Source organism: Camelus dromedarius, chromosome 13 (genome assembly GCF_036321535.1).
Source record: "Camelus dromedarius isolate mCamDro1 chromosome 13, mCamDro1.pat, whole genome shotgun sequence".
NCBI lineage: Eukaryota > Metazoa > Chordata > Mammalia > Artiodactyla > Camelidae > Camelus > Camelus dromedarius.
In genome coordinates, this window is record NC_087448.1 from 68242196 (window position 1) to 68260937 (window position 18742).

Genomic DNA, 18742 nt, shown 5'->3' on the forward strand with positions numbered 1-18742 from the left:
AACGCCTGCGTTTTCCACCCTCTACTCCACAAAAACAGAAAGAAAGAAAAAAGACTGCAATCAGCAATGTTTTCAGCACAGAAATGTTTTACCTGCATGAGCTTGGTGTCGTGTCCAGTGTAAACAACTATGCCAAAGACCCACTGAGTGTTCCTAAGTTGTGTGCCTCTTAGTAAGATCTGGTCGGGCCCAAGGGAAACAGGGCTAAAAATAAGAGACAACATTTATATTTAATGAGAGTTTGGAAAATGAGCATGACTTTCCCCCTTAAACATAGACCCACAATAAATCAAATGCTTCCTTCAGTCAAATTTGAACTATTTCACTGGGAAACAGGGACCATAACGGTTACCACTGGCTTAACTGACCCAAAAAAGACCCACAAAAAAAGGTTTATCTCAGCCATTCATCACCACAGAAAAAGGTTGGGTTTTTTTCCTCCAAAACATTAAGAGGGGATTGTGTCTCGTACAACTGTTATGAAACTCGACACCCCAAAAGGAAATTGCTAAAATAACCAGAAGCGAATTCATTTGGGAAACTCAGTTTATTTTACAGACTATAAGGAAGAAAAAAGGCAATAAAGCTATAATATCAAATTTGTCAAAGATAATTTAGTGAGAAAATCAAAACGGAAGCCTGCAGAACTGCCCTGCATTCTTCGTGAAACCAAGAAAGCAGCCACACTGAGAGCTGTCAGAGTTATTTGGGGTTGATTCCCATCAAAGTCCTTCCCTCTGGGTCTGTTCAAAATATGAAGGTGGGAATCCCTGGTAAGGAGGAGGCAGATTACAGGTGCGCAGAAGCGAGACCCCCCACCCAACGTAATGACGGAAAATGACTCAAACAATCAAACAAACGCCGAGAGGACAGAGACAACAGGACAGACAACAGGGCAGCGAACATTCTAAAGGAAGAGAAATTGTCCTTTTCATTCAACTTTCTGAAAACATAGACGACTGAGAAGAAAGCAAAAAAAAAAAAAAAGAAAGAAAAGAATTTTCTCGAATAAATATGTTAGCTTTTCTACACCTCAGACACCTCTCTTCTGCTTTTCTGGACAATTTTATGCAGCAAAAACCACTACTCTCCTCCCTTGAGGGAGTACACACAGAAAGAACAGTTCTGTGACCCTCATTTCAGGCCCTGGGGATATTTTTTTGCCAAAAATCAGGTCTTTTCCTTGAATTTAAGGGGAAGATTGAAATTGATTAAAATGATGTTTCAGAAAAAGCTCAGACTCCCATATCTAAGCTAAACAGGAAGGAATCTGTTTTAAAATATTATGAAACCAGGAAACAAACTGATGTTTTTCTGTATTTCTCAGTCACATTTAAAAAAAAAAACAAAAACACTAAATGACAAGGAAATTGATACCTTTTTCCATCCAAGTTCAAGTTTCCGGTGAAGTCATAGAGGTGGCGGTTGGGCCCTTCACACTCGATGGTCCCAGACAACTTCATGAGCACGTCCCTGGTCTGCATGTCAGCCGTGTGACTCAAACCCTAAAACGGTCGACCCAGAGAGGAAACTGAACACCGTCTTTCAGGTTTAAGGACCACAGTCAGCATCTTTACTGTTAATCAAAAGGAAATGATGAATCCACTGAGATGGAATGACTAGGGGGAGCAGGTAGTCCTCAAACTATCAGCTCTGCAGGCTGGACTTCACAGGCAGCGTTGTCCACAGCCGCCTGATGCAAAAGGTTTGAAAGAATTCAAAGCAGCAAGAAGTCGAGGCTGCATCACTCCGTGGACACATCCAGGCTAAAGTCAGAATGAACACACTCAAACACCTTCCAGGAAGCATCCTCCATTAGCTGCATTCTAGCACTGGCCATAAACACAGAATAAAGTGCCCCTGTCATACAGTGTGAATCCAGCACCCAGTAACTCTTCGTTAAGGAGAAAAAAATGTCTAAATCAAATATCTGAGGCATGTGTATGGAATCAAATTCAACTTAGTGCAGCAGAAAATTTAAGTGTCAAAGTGAATTATTATTAACTTGAACTTAAAATTCTTATATATTAAAGACTATTCTTCATTCCAGAATTAAAATCTCTGGTAAGAACAGCTTTCTGTAAAGCATGGAAAATTTTTTTTAATTGAAGTATTGTCAATTTACAATGTGTCCATTTCTGGTGTACAGCATCCTGTTTCAGTCATATAGGAACATACATGTATTCCTTTTCATATTCTTTTTCATTATAGGTCACTACAAGATATTGAATATAGTTCCCTGTGCTCTACAGAAGAAACTTGTTTATCTATTTTATATATAGTAGTTAGTATTTGCAAATCTCGAACTCCCAGTTGATCCCTTCCCACCCTCTCCCCACAGGAAACCACAAGGTGTTTACTATGTCTGTGAGTCTGTTTCTGTTTTGTAGATAAGTTTATTTGTCTTCTTTTTTCTTTTTTCAGATTCCACATGAGTGATATCATATGGTATCTGTCTTTCTCTTTCTGGTTTACTTCACTTAGATTGACAATCCCCAGGTCCATCCATGTTGCTGCAAATAGCATTATTTTATTCTTTTTATGGCTGAGTAGTATTCCATTGCATGAATATACCACAACTTCTTTATCCAGTCATGTGTCAATTGACATTCAGGTTCGTCCCATGTCTTGGCTATTGTAACTAGTGCTGCTGTGAACACTAGGGTGCGAGTATCCTTTCGAATTAGAGTTCCCTCCATATAAGGGCATAGAAATTTTGTACATAATATTCTGCTCTCTAGAATTAGAATCTCCATGAAAAGCACGATGTAAAGGGAGATGCCCAGAGCTTGTCCACAGCTGCTGCCAGCATGCAGCTGGACCTCGCTGAGACCCCTTCCCATCCTCACGAACAGGCAGAGAGCTCAGTAAGATGTCAGTCACAGCCCAGGCTCCCTGGCGACGCACACTTCTCCTGGCTCTGCCTTGACTCTCAAGGAACAACCTGCATAAAAAAGTCTTGCTCCTCCCATAGGTCCCACCAGGGTTAAGGCATAACCTTCTGTGGCAGAACATTTTTTCCTCTAGAAAAAGCACCGACTGGTACCTTCAGGGAGCATCTTTGCCATTTGGGTTCTGTAACCACGCAGGTCACAAAAGGTGACTTTACCTGCCGTATTTTCAGGTTCGTCTCCCCATCGAGATTGGCTGTTTCAACATAACACATCGCCTGAGGTTCACTAAGGAGAGAGAGAAAAAAAACACAGCCAAGTTCAGTGAGGTCCCCTCCACCAATTCACAGCTCAGAAAGCCACAACTACAGAAACCCTGTCTGATGGTTGGTCAGAAACGACCCCACAGGAGGGGCAACTGACTAGAAAGACAGACAGACACTCCCACTCCCACTGGGGCAGGGCACCAGTACAAAGCCCTCCGCCCAGTGATCCGCCTGCACACGCCCCATGTGACGGCAGCCTGATCTCAAGGCGACAGAGGTCACGGAGGGTGAGAGCAAGGGGATGGGCATGGGAAGTGATGGGAACACAGGACACCCCAGCTAAGACGGGGCCAGTGGGCCCGGATGACCCTGAACGTTGGCATCAAGCACCAGAGAACATCCCATTGTTCTCAGCATCAATGCCAAAAACCATGCCCACGAGCACACCTAACCTGGTGGAGAACAGGACCATGTCTGCTGGAAGATACTGCCCGTTGATGACCTTCACGATGTCTCCCACTGCCACCTAGGACACCGGGACAAGGACAGAGGCATGAAAGACAAGAAAACACAAAGGGTGGTGAAGGTGATCCAGTGTCTGAAGAAACAATTACACTGCGCCACGGAGCTCATGGCAGAGAAATTATTTTCTGTGATAAGAATAAAAGGGAAATCTTCCAACACAGACAAATGGTAACACTGCCTTTTTGCAATGATGCTGAATGAATAAGGGGAAAAAAAGAGCAGGAGGAAAAAGAATGAGTCCAAACAACTATCAAGGTCTTATTTTCTCACAATTACTCATCCACTCAGAAACACCTGATCACCGGTCCCCACCGCCGTGCGCAGCAGCGGGAGAGGCTGAGAGCACAGCTGGGAGCCTGCCTGGACACCTGGCTCCAGATCCCCCTGCGGGACCCCTTCCCGGCTCGTGTCACCTGAGCGATTCTGGTAAACTCTTGCGCCCCTTTTCCCATCGATATGAGGTCAACAGCTTCATGGGGTGATTGTGAGCATCAATTGCGTCAACACATGTAAATTTCCTCTGTTTTACAACGGGGGAAACCAAGGCTCAAAGTGAAATAGACGATGGTCGCACAACCAGCGAGTGTTAGAACCAGGACTCAAAACCAAGCAGCCAGGGTTGAAGGCCATGGCCTGAGGAAGGGGCGACAGTAAATTCATGCAGGAACAGTGCATGTAAAAGGCCCCCCAGAAACACAGCACGTGGCACAGAGATTGGTGTGGCCTCAGGAAACTGCCAGGAAAAGTCACGGCCAAAGTCAGAGGCCGTCTTGGGAAACAGATTCTAGTGGACAAAGACCCCTGGCCAAGGAAACAGGTGCCAGTCTGCAGAACCTAAGCCCACGGGTGCCAGGGGCTTTCAGGGCCTTTAGCATCACAGGCGCGTGGCCAGGGAGAACACGGGCTTTCACGCCAGGCAGGCCCAGGCCCAGACCCACGCCCCACGCACGCACACCGGCTCCGGGACCCTGCGCTCTCCACCTGTCTGAGCTCCAGCGTCCTCACGATTACATGGGAGACGCCACCACTGGCCTTGCAGGAGCGATGCAATGAGCAAGGAAGGACGTGCGAGCACCTGGTGTGAAGCGGGCACCTGTAAGCGTCAGCCTGGGGCGTAGCCAGATGGGGACCCTGCGCGTGAGAGCAAGGCTGGTGGAGACATGTGGGCCGTTCCCGGTGCACCAACAATCATGAAGCTCAGAAAGGGCACGAAGTTCCCCGTGTCCTATTCCAACCCATGTTCCTATTCTCTTAGAAATCAAGACTTGTGAAACACTCCTGGACCTTACAAGCTAGGAGCGTGGCCCTGGCAGGAGCCTGTAGTTTAATTTTTATTAGGAAAAAGGCATGTTTGCTAAAAGTTGTCCTGTTAGTGCTTTGATTTGCTTATCAAAGTGGGAGGGGAAGTCTGTGGAATTGGGCTCAACCTCAGAGAGGTTGGTGAGAATTAAATTCTAGAGCCTCTGCACATCGGAAGTTCGCATCCAACTTATTTTTTAAATTGTTTTTCTTTCTTAAAAAATTTTTTCGGGGGGAGGTAATCAGGTTTATTTATTTTTTTAATGGAGGTGCTGGGGATTGAACCCAGGACCTTGTGCATGCTAAGCACACGCTCTACCCCTAAGCTACACCCTCCTGGACTTGTACCCAATTTAAAGGCAAAAGAAAGGCATATAATTAAGGCAGGTTCCACAACAAAGTCAAAGAAGAGAAGCCACAGATCTATTTCAACAACCACCAGTCCACCAGCCAGGGTGCTTACGAAAACTGAAGACGTTTTCTGCGTGCTTCTGTGATTAGTTTAATTACATAGGAAAAAATCAGAAGCAATTAGTTGAGACAAAAAAAAGAAACTAGAGAGGAAGAGAACTCATATTTTCGGGGAAAAAAAAAGTACTGGATTTTTTTAACTCAAAGTGCGAGGAAAAGGGAAGTGATGGCTTCCCCTGCCTCTTTACCAGCTGAATAAAGAAACAGTGACACCCCAGGAACAAAGGACTCAGAGCTTCATGTGTATGAGAAACCACTTACTTGGACTTTTCTTGGAAAAGGGTTTTCTACCTGGGGCTCTGACGTGTGGCTGCCCCTTGAGTGTGTGAATCTACCTACAGTAAGAAGTTCTAAGGTGTCACAGAGTACCCCTCGCCCGCCTCCAAAGAGCCAAAGCCACGGAGACCCACCCAGAGCTGCCCCTCGCGCTCAGGCAGCCGCAGCCCAGGGACCGGGGTGGCCGGCCCGAGACTCTGTCTCAGGTTAGAGTCCTGCTGCTTTGGGAACCTGCGGGACAGCCACCCTCCGTGCCTGCCCCCCCAGCACGGTACCCCTGCCCTCTCCCACCTCCTCACCCTCACTCTGAGCAGCTCTGCACGTGTGCTGGCTTTCCCATACCGCTCCCAGCTTCACCCAGTTACCTCCGTCTTGAACCCCACTTCCCTCTTAAACTGGTTACCTCCAGTTCATCCCTCAAGAGAGCACTGGAGCGTCTCACCAGGGAAGCCTCTCCTGACCTGAACCAGTGGGACCCAGCAAGTTGTCCCTCCCTGATGCTCCCAGGGACCTCCCGCCTGGGGCACTTGCCCCAGGGCTCAGCGCCCGCACCACGTTATGTACCCGCCTGTCGTGTCCACTAAGCCATGACCCTGGAGCGTCAGCCCCGGACCAACAGCATCAGCTCACCTAGGTACTCATTAAAAGTGCCAGTTCTAAGGCCCCAGCCTGGATCTACAGAGTCAGAAGGTCTGATGGGGGGCCCAGGCCTCCAGGGCACCAGCCTGCCAGGTGACTGGGGTGCCCGCTGAAGTCGGAACCACTTACAAAACCCCTTCAGGGGCAGGGGCCACGCTGCACTCTTCTCTGCATCCCCAGTGCCTAACAGTCTCAGTACATGTGCAGAGCTCCATTTAAATAAACAAATTGCAAAGCACATAACAGGCATCTGATTTGGGTTTTTGTTCCTGTTGTTTATGTCCAAATATACGTGGGAAACAGGACTGAGCTTTAGGAATCTGCAAATCCATCGACTCCTGGCTCCAGAATTCTGAGATCATCGCTCCATTTTCTGCTGTTTCAAGTGGTGTCAACATCTCAAATCCAAATAATTCTCCACTGCAGTCAGTAGGAGGGCCTGTCTGGGGAGCAGAGTGGCCACAGGAATGTGAGAGGAAGAGGCCGTTCCTGAGTGCACTGGGAGTTCTTGAATTCCTAGAGCGCTGTGAGCACCCCTAGAACTGTGAAGTCAAGAACTGTCCACCTCTTGCCCGAGAACCACCACGTTTCCAAATGAGAGTGAGGTCAATTAGTATTTACAGTGCAGGACTTCCGGGTGGCTACCAAGGAAAAGGCGTTGTCACAAAACACTATCGTAGGGGCTCAATGGTTCTCCCGAAATAAAGTAGAAAGAAAATAAAAACTGTAGTTCCCATATCGCGGGCATTCTGCGGGCTCACAAGGTCACAGAGATGTTTTTCTCTTAACGGCGGGACTGAGGGTTGAACCCAGTCCCACATGCTAAGCATGCGCTCTGCCACTGAGCTGTGCCCTCGCCCCTCGCAGAGGCGTTTTAAAGCATTGCTTATTAAATGCAGCAAGAGAAACTATTATGAGTTACTCTACTAAAATGTGATTTTCTTCGGAAATCATGTTAATCAGCTTTGAATCCTGGAGGAATTGACAGTCAGCCTCCAAAAACATCTTGTGAGCATTAAGTTCCAGCCACAAGAGAAACTCACTGAAAAAGATCATTTTAGTAGATACAAAATGTCCAGATAGAACAGTAGATTTCTCCTCAGTTTTCTGTTAATCGCTATAAACAACCAAAACCCACCGCACCATCCTCAAACCCTGCCGACCTCATACACCAGGGACGTGGGGACAGACCTTCTTACTCTTGTAGTAAAGCTAAGAACTTTGGGATGAGCTCAAGCAGCCCGGCCTCAGAACCAACACAGGATGGTCCCCGACCCCCACTCCATCCTTTATATTTAATCGTCATCATAAATCCAGACTCTTTCCACCAACAACGTCAGATGTGAGAATCTCAAAAGTTGAAAAAATAAATCTTTAACACATTGAATTTGGGTTAAGAGAACAACAGAAGACCAGGGAAAACGTGTCTTCAGTTGGATTTAGAAACTAGAAAATGCTTCAAATTTTCTGAAATAACCTATCAGGAGCAACGAATTTCCCAACTCTGAACAGACAAGGTGAATGCCTTCCAGCGGATGCGGGAACAGAGGGAGGAACTCCTCCTCGTGGGTGGGGAGGGGGACTCCGCAAGGCAGACTTCCATTAAAGGGAGGTGGCCTGTGTCTTAGCACAAACCTTCTACCGCAACCAATACATGCAATTAATTACAAATCTCCAAGCAGATACTTTCTGACATATCTTTAAAATTCATTTTTTACCTCTTTCCACATGATGGTATGCCACACACCATTTCTTAACACTGAGAAAGAAAAACAAAACAATGTATCGGTTAATATTGATGATAATCAAGAGAAAAATCAGCTTTCTAAAATCCGAAAGGCTCCTTTTAGAGTTCCACTTACTGTGAAATTAATTTTAATAATATATTTTACCCAATATACCCCCAAATATCTGCATTTTAACATGTATTCCAAAAAGAAAATTATTAATGAGATATTTTAAAATCTTTTTATACTAAGTACTTGAAATCTGGTGTGTGTTTTACACTGACAACACATCTCAGTTTAGATAAGAAATTTTCATTGGAAATATTCGTATTTCATAAATAGTAGATTCACACACCCCAGTGTGTGAATATACTATTCACACACTGGGGTATATACTTAAAATTTTTCCAATAAATATATTAAGTTCCAAAATAAATAAATATATTAAAATATATTTTCAATAAATACATTAAGTTCCAAAATAAAAAATAAATAGTTCCACTCATTAATTCCAGCTTACCATATCCTTAGACATAAAGGTGTATGTAACACCACCACACCCCGAAATGGAGCCCCGAGCTAGGCACTCACGGATCATATACACAGTAATGTGGGCACATAAATACAGACATAGGCAAGGAAGTTAGGTCTATTCATGTTTAGCCCTTATGAAGAAAAACAAATCACTCCTGCTGTTACAAGATTTACCAAATCACCCCAACAAGAGCACAGAGCTGCTGTTCTAGGAACGCAACAGGAAGAAGGCAGAGGACGAGACTATTAGTAAACCAGGACGCGGATACTTTGACTTTTTATGAATATAAAACATGTCTCACTCCTGAAAATTACAACCTTTTCTAAAACATTTGCGGGGGGTGGTAATTAGGTTTATTTATTTATACGGAGGTACTAGGGATTGAACCCAGGACCTCATGCATGCTAAGCACGTGCTCTACCCCTGAGCTATAACCTCCACCTCTAAAACTCTAAAATACACAAATTCCATTCAAATCTTAACTACCAGGACTCACATTTTTTTGGATTTATTTGTCATTTTGCTATTTTTAAAGTATTTTATAAATTATTTCCTTCCATTTATCCCAATACCATTAACCACTTATTTAAAATTCCTACACAACAGTGTAAACTGACTATATTTCAATTTAAAAAAATTTACATATTTTTAAATAAAACAAAATTCCTTAAATGCAGGTCTTATTCTTAAGGCTTCTGGTGGGAAAGCGACCGAGGCCGGCGTCTTACCTATGGTTTTCTTTCTGTTAACTGCGTTGTCTGCCTTATGCCGCTTCTGTTACAGGAAGAAAGAAACTTGTTAGTTTCAAAAGTTCCAAATGAATAACTGAAATACCAAACGACAAGGCAGGGCAAACACAGGGCAAAGCAACGCGCAGCACGGCTGATGCCCTAAAACTCAGGTTACTGGCTGTGGCGTAATGTCACTCAGTAAATTCGGAGGGGAACAGAGGAAACACAGCTGAGGTTTAAATAATCCCATTTTGGTTCTAGCAAGAAACAAGTACTTTGAAGTGTACAACTTCCCAGTCCTTGATCGTGTTAGATCAGACTGAAAGAATGCTTCTGTATGATCCACCGACAACAGACAATTGAACTCGTTTTATCAATGAAGAACTTTCGGGGCAAAGTATCTCTGCTTTGATTTGTATTGCATTTATTCATTTACTATTCCCAGGAAAATATACACACATTTGGAGAGAGAGGAAGGGAGAGAAAGAGAGAGAAAAGGGGTGTGTGTGTGTGTGTGTGTGTGAAAGTCTGAGAGACAGACAGACAGACACACAGGAAGCAAAGGGGAGAGGGAGAGAAAGAGCCCAGAGATAAAGAAGAGCCCCCAAAAAAGGACAGAAAACAGGAGACAGAGTATGAAGATGATTGTAGCCAATGAACTTGGAGATGCACTGAAACAAGTGTGAGGAGGGAGAAGATTCTTGTCAAATTACCTTCATGCTGACACATACTAGACAGCAATACAGTCCATCATCTGCTACCCAAACTAGCAAGCTCCAGGGGGATGTAAGGAACACCAGTGACAAAAATCAAAGGGGACTCAGAAACCTGACATCAGAAAACGTGGTTTGAACCACTTCTGTGTTCCCAGCAGGTGTTTCAAACACTGTGTGTACACCGTCGCTCCCCCAAAATACCGTCATGAACCTTGAGAGGTTAATTAGCCAACAGACCAATTTTTTTTCTGTCTTAAAAAATCCAGAGCAACAAATAAGTTGCAAATTATATTCGATACAATGTTTTTACCATCCGAAAGCAAAAACTTACAAAATCTTCTACAATCTCTTTGATGCCCGCGATGGTTAAAATAATGATCAGTGGCACCAGGGTGGTGTATCTTCCTGTCGGAGATACGTCTGGAATTTGCTGTAAGAGAAAGAGACCAAAAGCAGGACGTTGGCAAACTGAAATCCTCTCCAGGAGAAAGAAAACCTGGCACTCACCCCTGGCCCTTCTGCAGTTCTGTTCCATTTCCATTCCACCAAAATGACTACCTTATTGTAAAAACCAGCTAAGCGTGTTACATTTTAAAAAAATTTTACCCAACATTGCTTTGTGTTTGGAACAGGAAAAGGGGCTAAAAGTAGGACCCCTACTCAACCCCATGGCCATTTCTCAATGCCTCTTTTTGTAACTGCAATTACCCTTAAGCTAAGACCTAAAGGAGTCGCCCTTTATGCAAAGATCATGGCTGTTCATGCAAACAGATTTCATTCAAGTCTGATGATGCTTTCTCAGTCACATGACCTTGCAGCCAGCCCTCATTCTGCACCGACTTAAGGGGATGAACTTTAAATAACTTTTCAAAGCATCACCTGTAGTAAGGCAATGAAGAGGAAGAAGGCATTGGCAGCCCTCCGGATCTGCTCGTACAAGAACCGAGGTAGAAACGTCACCACGCTGTACTTGGCCGTGCTGTGAGGACAGAGAAAACACTGCTCTCAGTCACAGCTGCCAAGTCCGAAAAGCAAGAAAGCGTAGTTTCGAAAATGACACACAGGACTGTAAAAGCAAAATATTTCAAAGCTCAGGACAAAGAAACGGCTGTGCTTGTCCTCTCGTACAAAGCTAGTTCCTGGAAGAAAAAAAAAACACATCTGATAAGAAAAACTAATGTGATCTCGGTTTTCCAACTTTGGTAGCTACGTGTCTGTTTCGTGTCACCCGATCTAAGCAGGGAAACTGACCCAGCTTCTAGGAGCCTCGTGCTACGAACATGGGAAACATATAAACAACGTATGTAAAGGGAAGAGGTGCGTCAAAGACCACAAAATGGAAAGGGGGCTCACGCCCCCAGCGCAGGAGGAGGACACTGACACAGAGAGGAGGAAGCCAGCATCAGCCGAGGAACGCGCACCCACAGGTGCATCACCCCCCAGGGCTGGCGGTGCGCTACAGTTCTTACCGCAAAGTCACTGATTCAACACAGCAGCCCACTCTCCGAAGCACGCCGTGGGTAACGGGAGTGTGCTTAACAGTTCAATGCATCCGGCCAGATACTCACCATGGACTCACGTTCAAACACACCTGAATGACCCGACCCTCACACACACCCTTCACTCGGCCACTGTGGCTCGCCCTTCAGCTCCCGCCTGAGACATCTCCTCCCGTGGTCCCTCCAGAACCAGACGACCCTCCCATCTCGCCCTCCCATCCAACCCTCCCTCTCCCACTAAGTCAGGTCCAGTTCACAAGGGCTTGTCTTCCTCCAGGTCCCAGTATGGTGTTTACACCTGCATGACGCTGTCTCTGCTTGGCTTTGGATTGTGTTTGTCTATCTCCAAAAGAGATTCTGGGAACCGCAAGAACGTTCAATTTGTTTTAAAAAAAAGACACAGGAGGGCCAAGATGGAGTCACTTGTGCAAAGCCCATGTCATCAAAGACTCAATACCTAACCCAATTGCAGTTCCCAGCCTCTCCAGGAATGTGATCTCAACCAGTCAGTCTGGAATCACCTGGTCAGCACCAGCGAGGTGATCAGCCTGACGGAGCCCTGAGGTCCCCCAAAGGAAGGTGACCTTGCCCCAAACCATCTGCTGTTTGCAAGTAACTTCCTTGTCTCACCCCCTTTCTGCCCGTAAACTCTTCCATTTGGTTCAGCTCCTCAGAGCTCCTTTCTTTCTGCCGGATGGGACACTGCCCAGCTCATGAATCACTGAACAAAGCCAATGAGATCTTTTAAATTTACTCAGCTGAATTTTGTCTTTTAACAACTTCAACTTCGTACCTTCCTGGCACACAGCAGACAGTCAATGATCAATGAAATCATGCACAGGCATAAACTGGGAACCTGAAGGATACGGTGAACCACGCCTCCTGGAGCTGCTCCAAGGCTTATCGCTGGAAGACCTGCCCAAGCCCTAGCTCAGCTCCCGAAGGCACGACTCGGGCCGACTCTTATCCGAAGTATAGTCTCAGCAGATTGTCTAAATTTCAAACACACCGTCTGTTAGAAGCGCCAACTACAAGAGCAAAGGGCTAGGAGACAGAGCACCTGAGGCACTGGCACTTCTGCAAGACCCGACAGCAGCCAGACCCAGAGTGACAGAATTAAACCCCCAACATGCAGCAGCCTGAGGGCACCTGATGGAGCAGGAAGCAGCCCCAGGTAACCATTTGCTGCCACTGCCTCCGGGAAGATCATCCCTGTCGGACAACTGCCTGGAGTTTCGCTCTACACGACCGTCAGTCGTCCATAAGACAGAATTACTTCCAGCCTTCTTCCGCTCAAGGTGCTGGGGTACTGCGATTTGTCATAAGAAATACATACTTGGTCTTCATCCCAGTTCCTGCAACAGATCTCCTAGAACCCTTGAGATTTCCAAAATGTTGACAGGGATAAAGGTGTCTTTTGTTGTGTTCACGTGGGGACTCTTGGAAAGCCCCTAGGTAAGGGGGCTAGTTGCCAGGGGAGCCAACCACATGATTGGAGGGTTGGAACTTTCAGTCCCACCCACTCCTGGAGACTGAGTTCAATCACCAACGGCTGATGATTTAATCAATTATGACTTTGTAACAAAGCCTCTGTAAAACCCCAAAAGGACAGGGTTTGGAGAGCTGGAGACCCAAGAGAAGCTGATTTTCCATTTGGGTCTGTACACCATCTGCTGGCAGAATTCCTTCTTGCTCAGGGAGGTCAGTCAGTCTTTGTTCTGTGCTGGACTTCAACTGATTGGATGAGGCCCACCCATATTATGGAGGGTAATCTGCTTTACTCAAAGCCCACCAATTTAAACATTCGTCTCATTCAAAAGGCAACTTCAAAGAAACATCTAGGGTAATGTTTGACCAAATAGCTAGGCACTGTGGCCGAGTCAAATTGCATAAAATTAACCACTGCATGCATATCCTGATTCAGGAGGCCTGGAGTGGGTCTGAGATGTTGCATTTCTAATGAGTTCCCAGGTGAAACCAATGCTGCTGGTCTGAGGACCACACTTTGAGTGGCAGCCACGCCTGAGGAGGTAGATGTGTTCAGATCTCCCCTTTGAGTTCAATCCTGATGAACAGTGTCACGTGTAACCATGGGAGATGTGGACAGCATAGCTCCGGGGAAAGAACACCTGAGGGGTGAAGGGGTGAATGAGGGTGCTTCCCCACAGAAGAGCTTGCTCACCAGGTGAGCTCATAGCCCCCAAAAGATTCCTACTCAAATTGCATGTGTCAGCATCCCTGCCAGCGTGGCTGGGCACCAGCTGCCAGGGAGTCCTGGGCATTTAGCAAGTCGGAGGGCTTGGGGAACGGGGAGAGATGACCAGGAGAAAACAGAACCATTCCTTGGGGTTCACCCAGTTTCCTTGTAAACATCGGTTAGACCAGGGCTTCCTGAAATTGGGTGACATGAAGAACAATCAGGAGCTTGTCAAAAACCCAGCCAGCCAGCCTTCCCCAGGTGCTCACTGAGCCCACCTAGTACCAGGGCCTGTGCCGGGCACCGCCGGGAACCAAAGGTCCAAATGCACACATTCGAGGGAATTACATTCTAGAGAAGAAATCAGATTTCAAAACCAAGTAAACTTTGTCACAGGAGATGTAAAGGAGCAGGACCCTGTGGGGACGACCAGGGTCAGACCCCTCCCCCATGACATCTGCTGCAGCTCCTCTCTGAAGGACCCAGATAATAGTATCTTATGTATATTTCCTGAGTTTTTCAGATGCTAAAAACCACCACCAAAGGGAAGAAATGAACCACTTGATGATCGAGAGCACGTGGTCCCCAGACCTTCTGGCTCCTGGGGGTTGATGGTGTTGATGTCCCGTTCCCTCCACATCAGCCAATCAGAGAATCGTGCATGAGCTGATCACGTACCTGTGACCACCTCCTTCACCTGGCCTTTAAACAGGCTTTGCTGAAACCCTTCCAGGAGTTCGGGGTTTTCTTGGACATGAGCCACCCCGTCCTCCTTGTTCGGCCCTGCAATAAACCTTTCTCTGCTCCAAACTCTGACGTTTCAGTTGGTTTGGCCTCGTGGTGCGGCGGGCACACGAACTCGCTTTAGGCGACAGAGAGGTGGTGATAAACAGCAGGGAGGGGAACAGATCAGGGGCGGAGGACACAGAAAGGTTCACTGGCGGGGGTCGCGGAGGAGGTCGCTTTCAACAGCGACCAGGGAGCGTGTCACGGACAAGGCGATGGAGCAGGAGCCCGCCACGGGGGTGCGCAGGGAAGAGCTCTGCGGAGAGGGAGCAGCATGCGGCAAAACGCTGAGTGGGAGGGCGGCGGCTGCTGCTGTCGTCCTGTTGGTGGAGCAGCGAGGGGGCCCTGCGGCTCACGTCCACACCCTGGCCCTTTCCTCTTCGAGAGACGGGAAGCCTCTGGAAGCTTCCTAGGAGAAGACAAGATCTGACAGCAATACCAACCTGTAAACCTCCCCCCGGGCACCTGACTCAGCAAGGGTGGAACCGGGCTACGTGCATGGTGGACATGGTCCTCGTGGAAACACTCGTGATCTGGCCAGGATGGGAAACCACACATCAGAAAACAGGGCCTGTTGAAATGTGGGTCTGGAGCTCCCTGCCTGTCACAAGTCACCAAGCAGACAGAGTCTGACCTCCGGAAGGCAGCACAGGAACTCCGAGATAAGCTGAGTCCAGTTTTCCAGCCGTGAGAAAAATCAAGGTTGACGGCTGTCCTCCAAGGGCAGATCTCCAGCACAGCAGCTGCTCCAAGTGTAACTTCCCCTGAAACAAGCCTCCAGAAAGCCAAGCAGCCTAACACTTCAAAATGTGAACAGCAGAGACGTTCAAAAGAATCGTTGTTTTCATTCTCCAACCTCACATGGACAAACACACGTCAGGAACGTGCCCAACGTACCCCAGATATTCCGTGTTGACTGGGAATGTGGGGGGCCCTTTAAACCCCTTCCCATGGACATTTTTATTTTCAACACTTTTCCTATTTCTTTGTCTCCAACTGGAAGAGAAGTGCTCCTTCCTTGTCTCATAACCCATTCCCAGAACAATCACTGGACCCGACTGGGCTGACGGCGCTGACATCTACACAGCTCGTCATCATCCATCACGTGGGCTGAAAAATCAGCTGCTTCTTTTTTTTATTTTCTTTTTTTAAATTTTTTTTTATCTACAATGTTGTGTTGGTTTCTGGTGTGCAGCATAGTGATTCAGTTATACATACATATATTCTTTTTCATTACAGGTCACTACAGGTTCCCTGTGCTCTACAGCAGGGCCTTGCTCATCTCTTCTGCACATAGTAGTTTGCGTCAGCCCATCCCAAACTCCCAATTTATCCCTCCCTCCCTGCTTCCCCATCTGCCGGGTAACCATGTTTGTTTTCTATGTCTGTGAGTCTGTTTCAATCAGCCTATTCTTTATAATACATATCCAATGAGAAAAACAGGTTGGATTTTAATCAATCAGCTCATGAATATACCTCTGAATGTAAGTTTCTAAGTCAGACAGCCCTACAATTCATATGAAATGGCATGAGCGTCCTGTTCCTCTCATATTTCTAACTTGGTTTATTTACTCAATGCATTATTCAATGACTAGCTTTGGACCCAAAGCAGTTTACTTCACACAGGAATGTGAGCTGGGAAGAAGGTAAGAGAAGGTAACATTTCTGAGTACAGAGCTTGCTGCCAGGCAAAGCTGGAAGAATGTTAGGTAAGCAGTTCCAAGGCCAGATGTCAGATGCTTATGGCTACCGTCTTTCAACGTGGGACCACGTAGAGTAGGCTTTATTCACTTGCTTTACAGAAACACTCGTGCACTTTATAACATAAAATCAAATGAAAAGGAGTTCTATTAACAACAATGTAAACTGACTATACTTCAATTTTTTTTAAAGGGAGTCCTGAGACAGTCGGTTTTGTGCTGCAGATCTCAAAGGATGGCTCTCCATGAGCTACTCCAGCTTCAGTAAATATAAACAGCAAATACTTATCATTTCAGCCTGGAGGCAGACAAGTACAGAAGGAGTCACACTTCATACAGGTCCGTCTGCTGAATTACCCGCGAGGCTCCCAAGCAGATCTGCCGGCGCGGTCAGAAGCTCCACAGACAAGCTAAAATGCAAAGAGTTCAACACCACCGACCAGCTTACAAGACATGTTCAAAGGAACTTCTCTAATCAGAAGACGCCACGACTAGAAGTGTGAAGATTACAAAAGAAAAAATCCCACTGGTAAAGGCAAATACACAGCAAAGGTGGTAAATCAACCATGACTATAGCTATACATGGGATGAAGGTTAAAAGACAAAAACAGTAAAAAATCATCTGTATCCACAATAAGCAATACACAAAAAGATGTAAAATATGTCATCAAAAACAATACACCTTAAACTTACATAGCGCTATATTGCAACTACATCTTAGTAAAACTGGAAGGAAAAATAAATTTTAAAAAAACATTTAAAAAATAAACCATAGAGAGAGGTCGCATAATGTAAGTACCTAGTGAGCTGATGGAAAAAATAGGGATTGATATATTTTTTAAATGTTCCAGTAGAAAACTGAGGCAGGAAAAGCAAGTTACATTAGAAAAGAGACAAACATGATGTACGCTTCATTAATTGACCCTGAAGTCAGGAAGTTAAATCTTCATCTGCAAAAGAATTCAGGGAGAGCTCCTCTAAACCTAATTTAGAAATATGGTGGGAACCACCAAAAGAATTACAAACAGAGTTCAGAGTGGTTGCCTTTGGTGGAACAGAACCAGAATGGGAGAGATGAGGCTGGAGGCTACTGATTTTCATGATAAGCTTCCATAATATTTGAACTTTTTACTACCTACATGTATTATTTTAATAAATATTGTAAACAAAAGCTAATAGTAACCAGATGTAACTGTCAAGGGACTGTCAGGTCTTCTGTTTCTAGCTGATCTCAGGAATGGTCATATACAAGAGCTGTTTATTAGAATAGGAAATTAGGCTAAAGACTTAATTTACTTGTATGCAACTTCCACCACAAGATGCCCCAGCAACACTCATATCTGATAGTCACCCCTACCATCACTTCCTTCTGCCAGCAGCAACTGAGCCCCAGGTCCTGGATAAAAGGAGGGGAATTCTAACCAGTCCTACGTGAGACTCACAAGAAACAAACATTTAGTCCGGCACCCAGAGCACAAAGCTTTTAGATGGTCATTCCTTTGAGCAGAGCAGCCCAGCTTTCGGGACAAGAGTCTTTCCCTGAAGCTCAGCCCAGCAGAGACAGAGAGTAAGGCTCTTCCCACTTAAATGGAAATCACTTTATTCTGAAAAGTGTTAGCTCTTATTAAGTTCTCTCGCTTTCCTTAACCCTCTGCCAAATTCCTGGAACATCTTTATTTCTTCTTTGCATCAAGCCACATCCTTCTCCTCTTCTAAGCCAACAGCCCAAGGGGTCCTCTTCTCTACAAGCTTTTCCCTATTTATTCATGAATGCCCAACGCACAGTCTGGGATCCACCCACCCATTCACTTCCACGCTGTGTGAGTGTGAGTTGGGGGCAGGGGTGGGGGAGTGGAGGCGAGAAGGAAAGCAACGTCTTCTCCTCTTCCCCTCTTCCGGGGAGCTCTAAGTCACCACATCAAGTATGTACTCTATTAACCCCCTCTGCCCACCTTGCAGGTGGAGAGCCGGCGCGCACCGGGGACCAGCAGCACAGCGCCCTCCGCTGGCCGGCTGTCGCAGCAGGGTTTTCTGCCTCATAAATCTCGTTGCAGCAGCAAGTTTGAGCCGGACCATGTTCCCCAATTATTTTCTAACACAAATCCTCAGGAAAGCAATGTTTAAGGAAGAATTTTCATGTCTTATTTCATATTAATAACTGGTCCCTGTATATTCACTTGTGGCTATTTAATGTTTTTTTAAAAGCACTGTCGTTCATTCCTAAACATATTCTCATCTTTTCATTTAAAAATATTCATTTAAAAAGCATATGAAAATGAATATATGTATATATATGCATGACTGGGACATGATGCTGTACACCAGAAATTGACACACTGTAACTGACTATCCTTCAACTACATAAATAAATAAATACAAAAATATTTATTTATATTCTCAGAATTAGACCCAGATTTTGTGGGGCCAGGATATCATTTATATACAATACACATACAATTTGGGAATTTCAGCTTGTTTTTAAGA

At 45.7% G+C, this 18742-nt stretch overlaps 1 protein-coding gene across 2 annotated transcripts in view; it reads right to left on the reverse strand.

The window, feature by feature from the left end:
• Window positions 1–18742, reverse strand: part of ATP8A2 (ATPase phospholipid transporting 8A2) — a 417266-nt gene that overhangs the window by 341298 nt on the left and 57226 nt on the right. For both annotated transcript variants that reach the window (XM_031465780.2, XM_064493258.1), the window contains exons 3-10: window positions 10956–11055; window positions 10408–10506; window positions 9358–9403; window positions 8086–8126; window positions 3610–3683; window positions 3110–3179; window positions 1378–1505; window positions 93–204 (exon numbers count right to left, since the gene is read on the reverse strand). In XM_031465780.2, the coding sequence (XP_031321640.2) occupies window positions 93–204; window positions 1378–1505; window positions 3110–3179; window positions 3610–3683; window positions 8086–8126; window positions 9358–9403; window positions 10408–10506; window positions 10956–11055 (670 nt within the window). The remainder of the gene's footprint in view (window positions 1–92; window positions 205–1377; window positions 1506–3109; window positions 3180–3609; window positions 3684–8085; window positions 8127–9357; window positions 9404–10407; window positions 10507–10955; window positions 11056–18742) is intronic.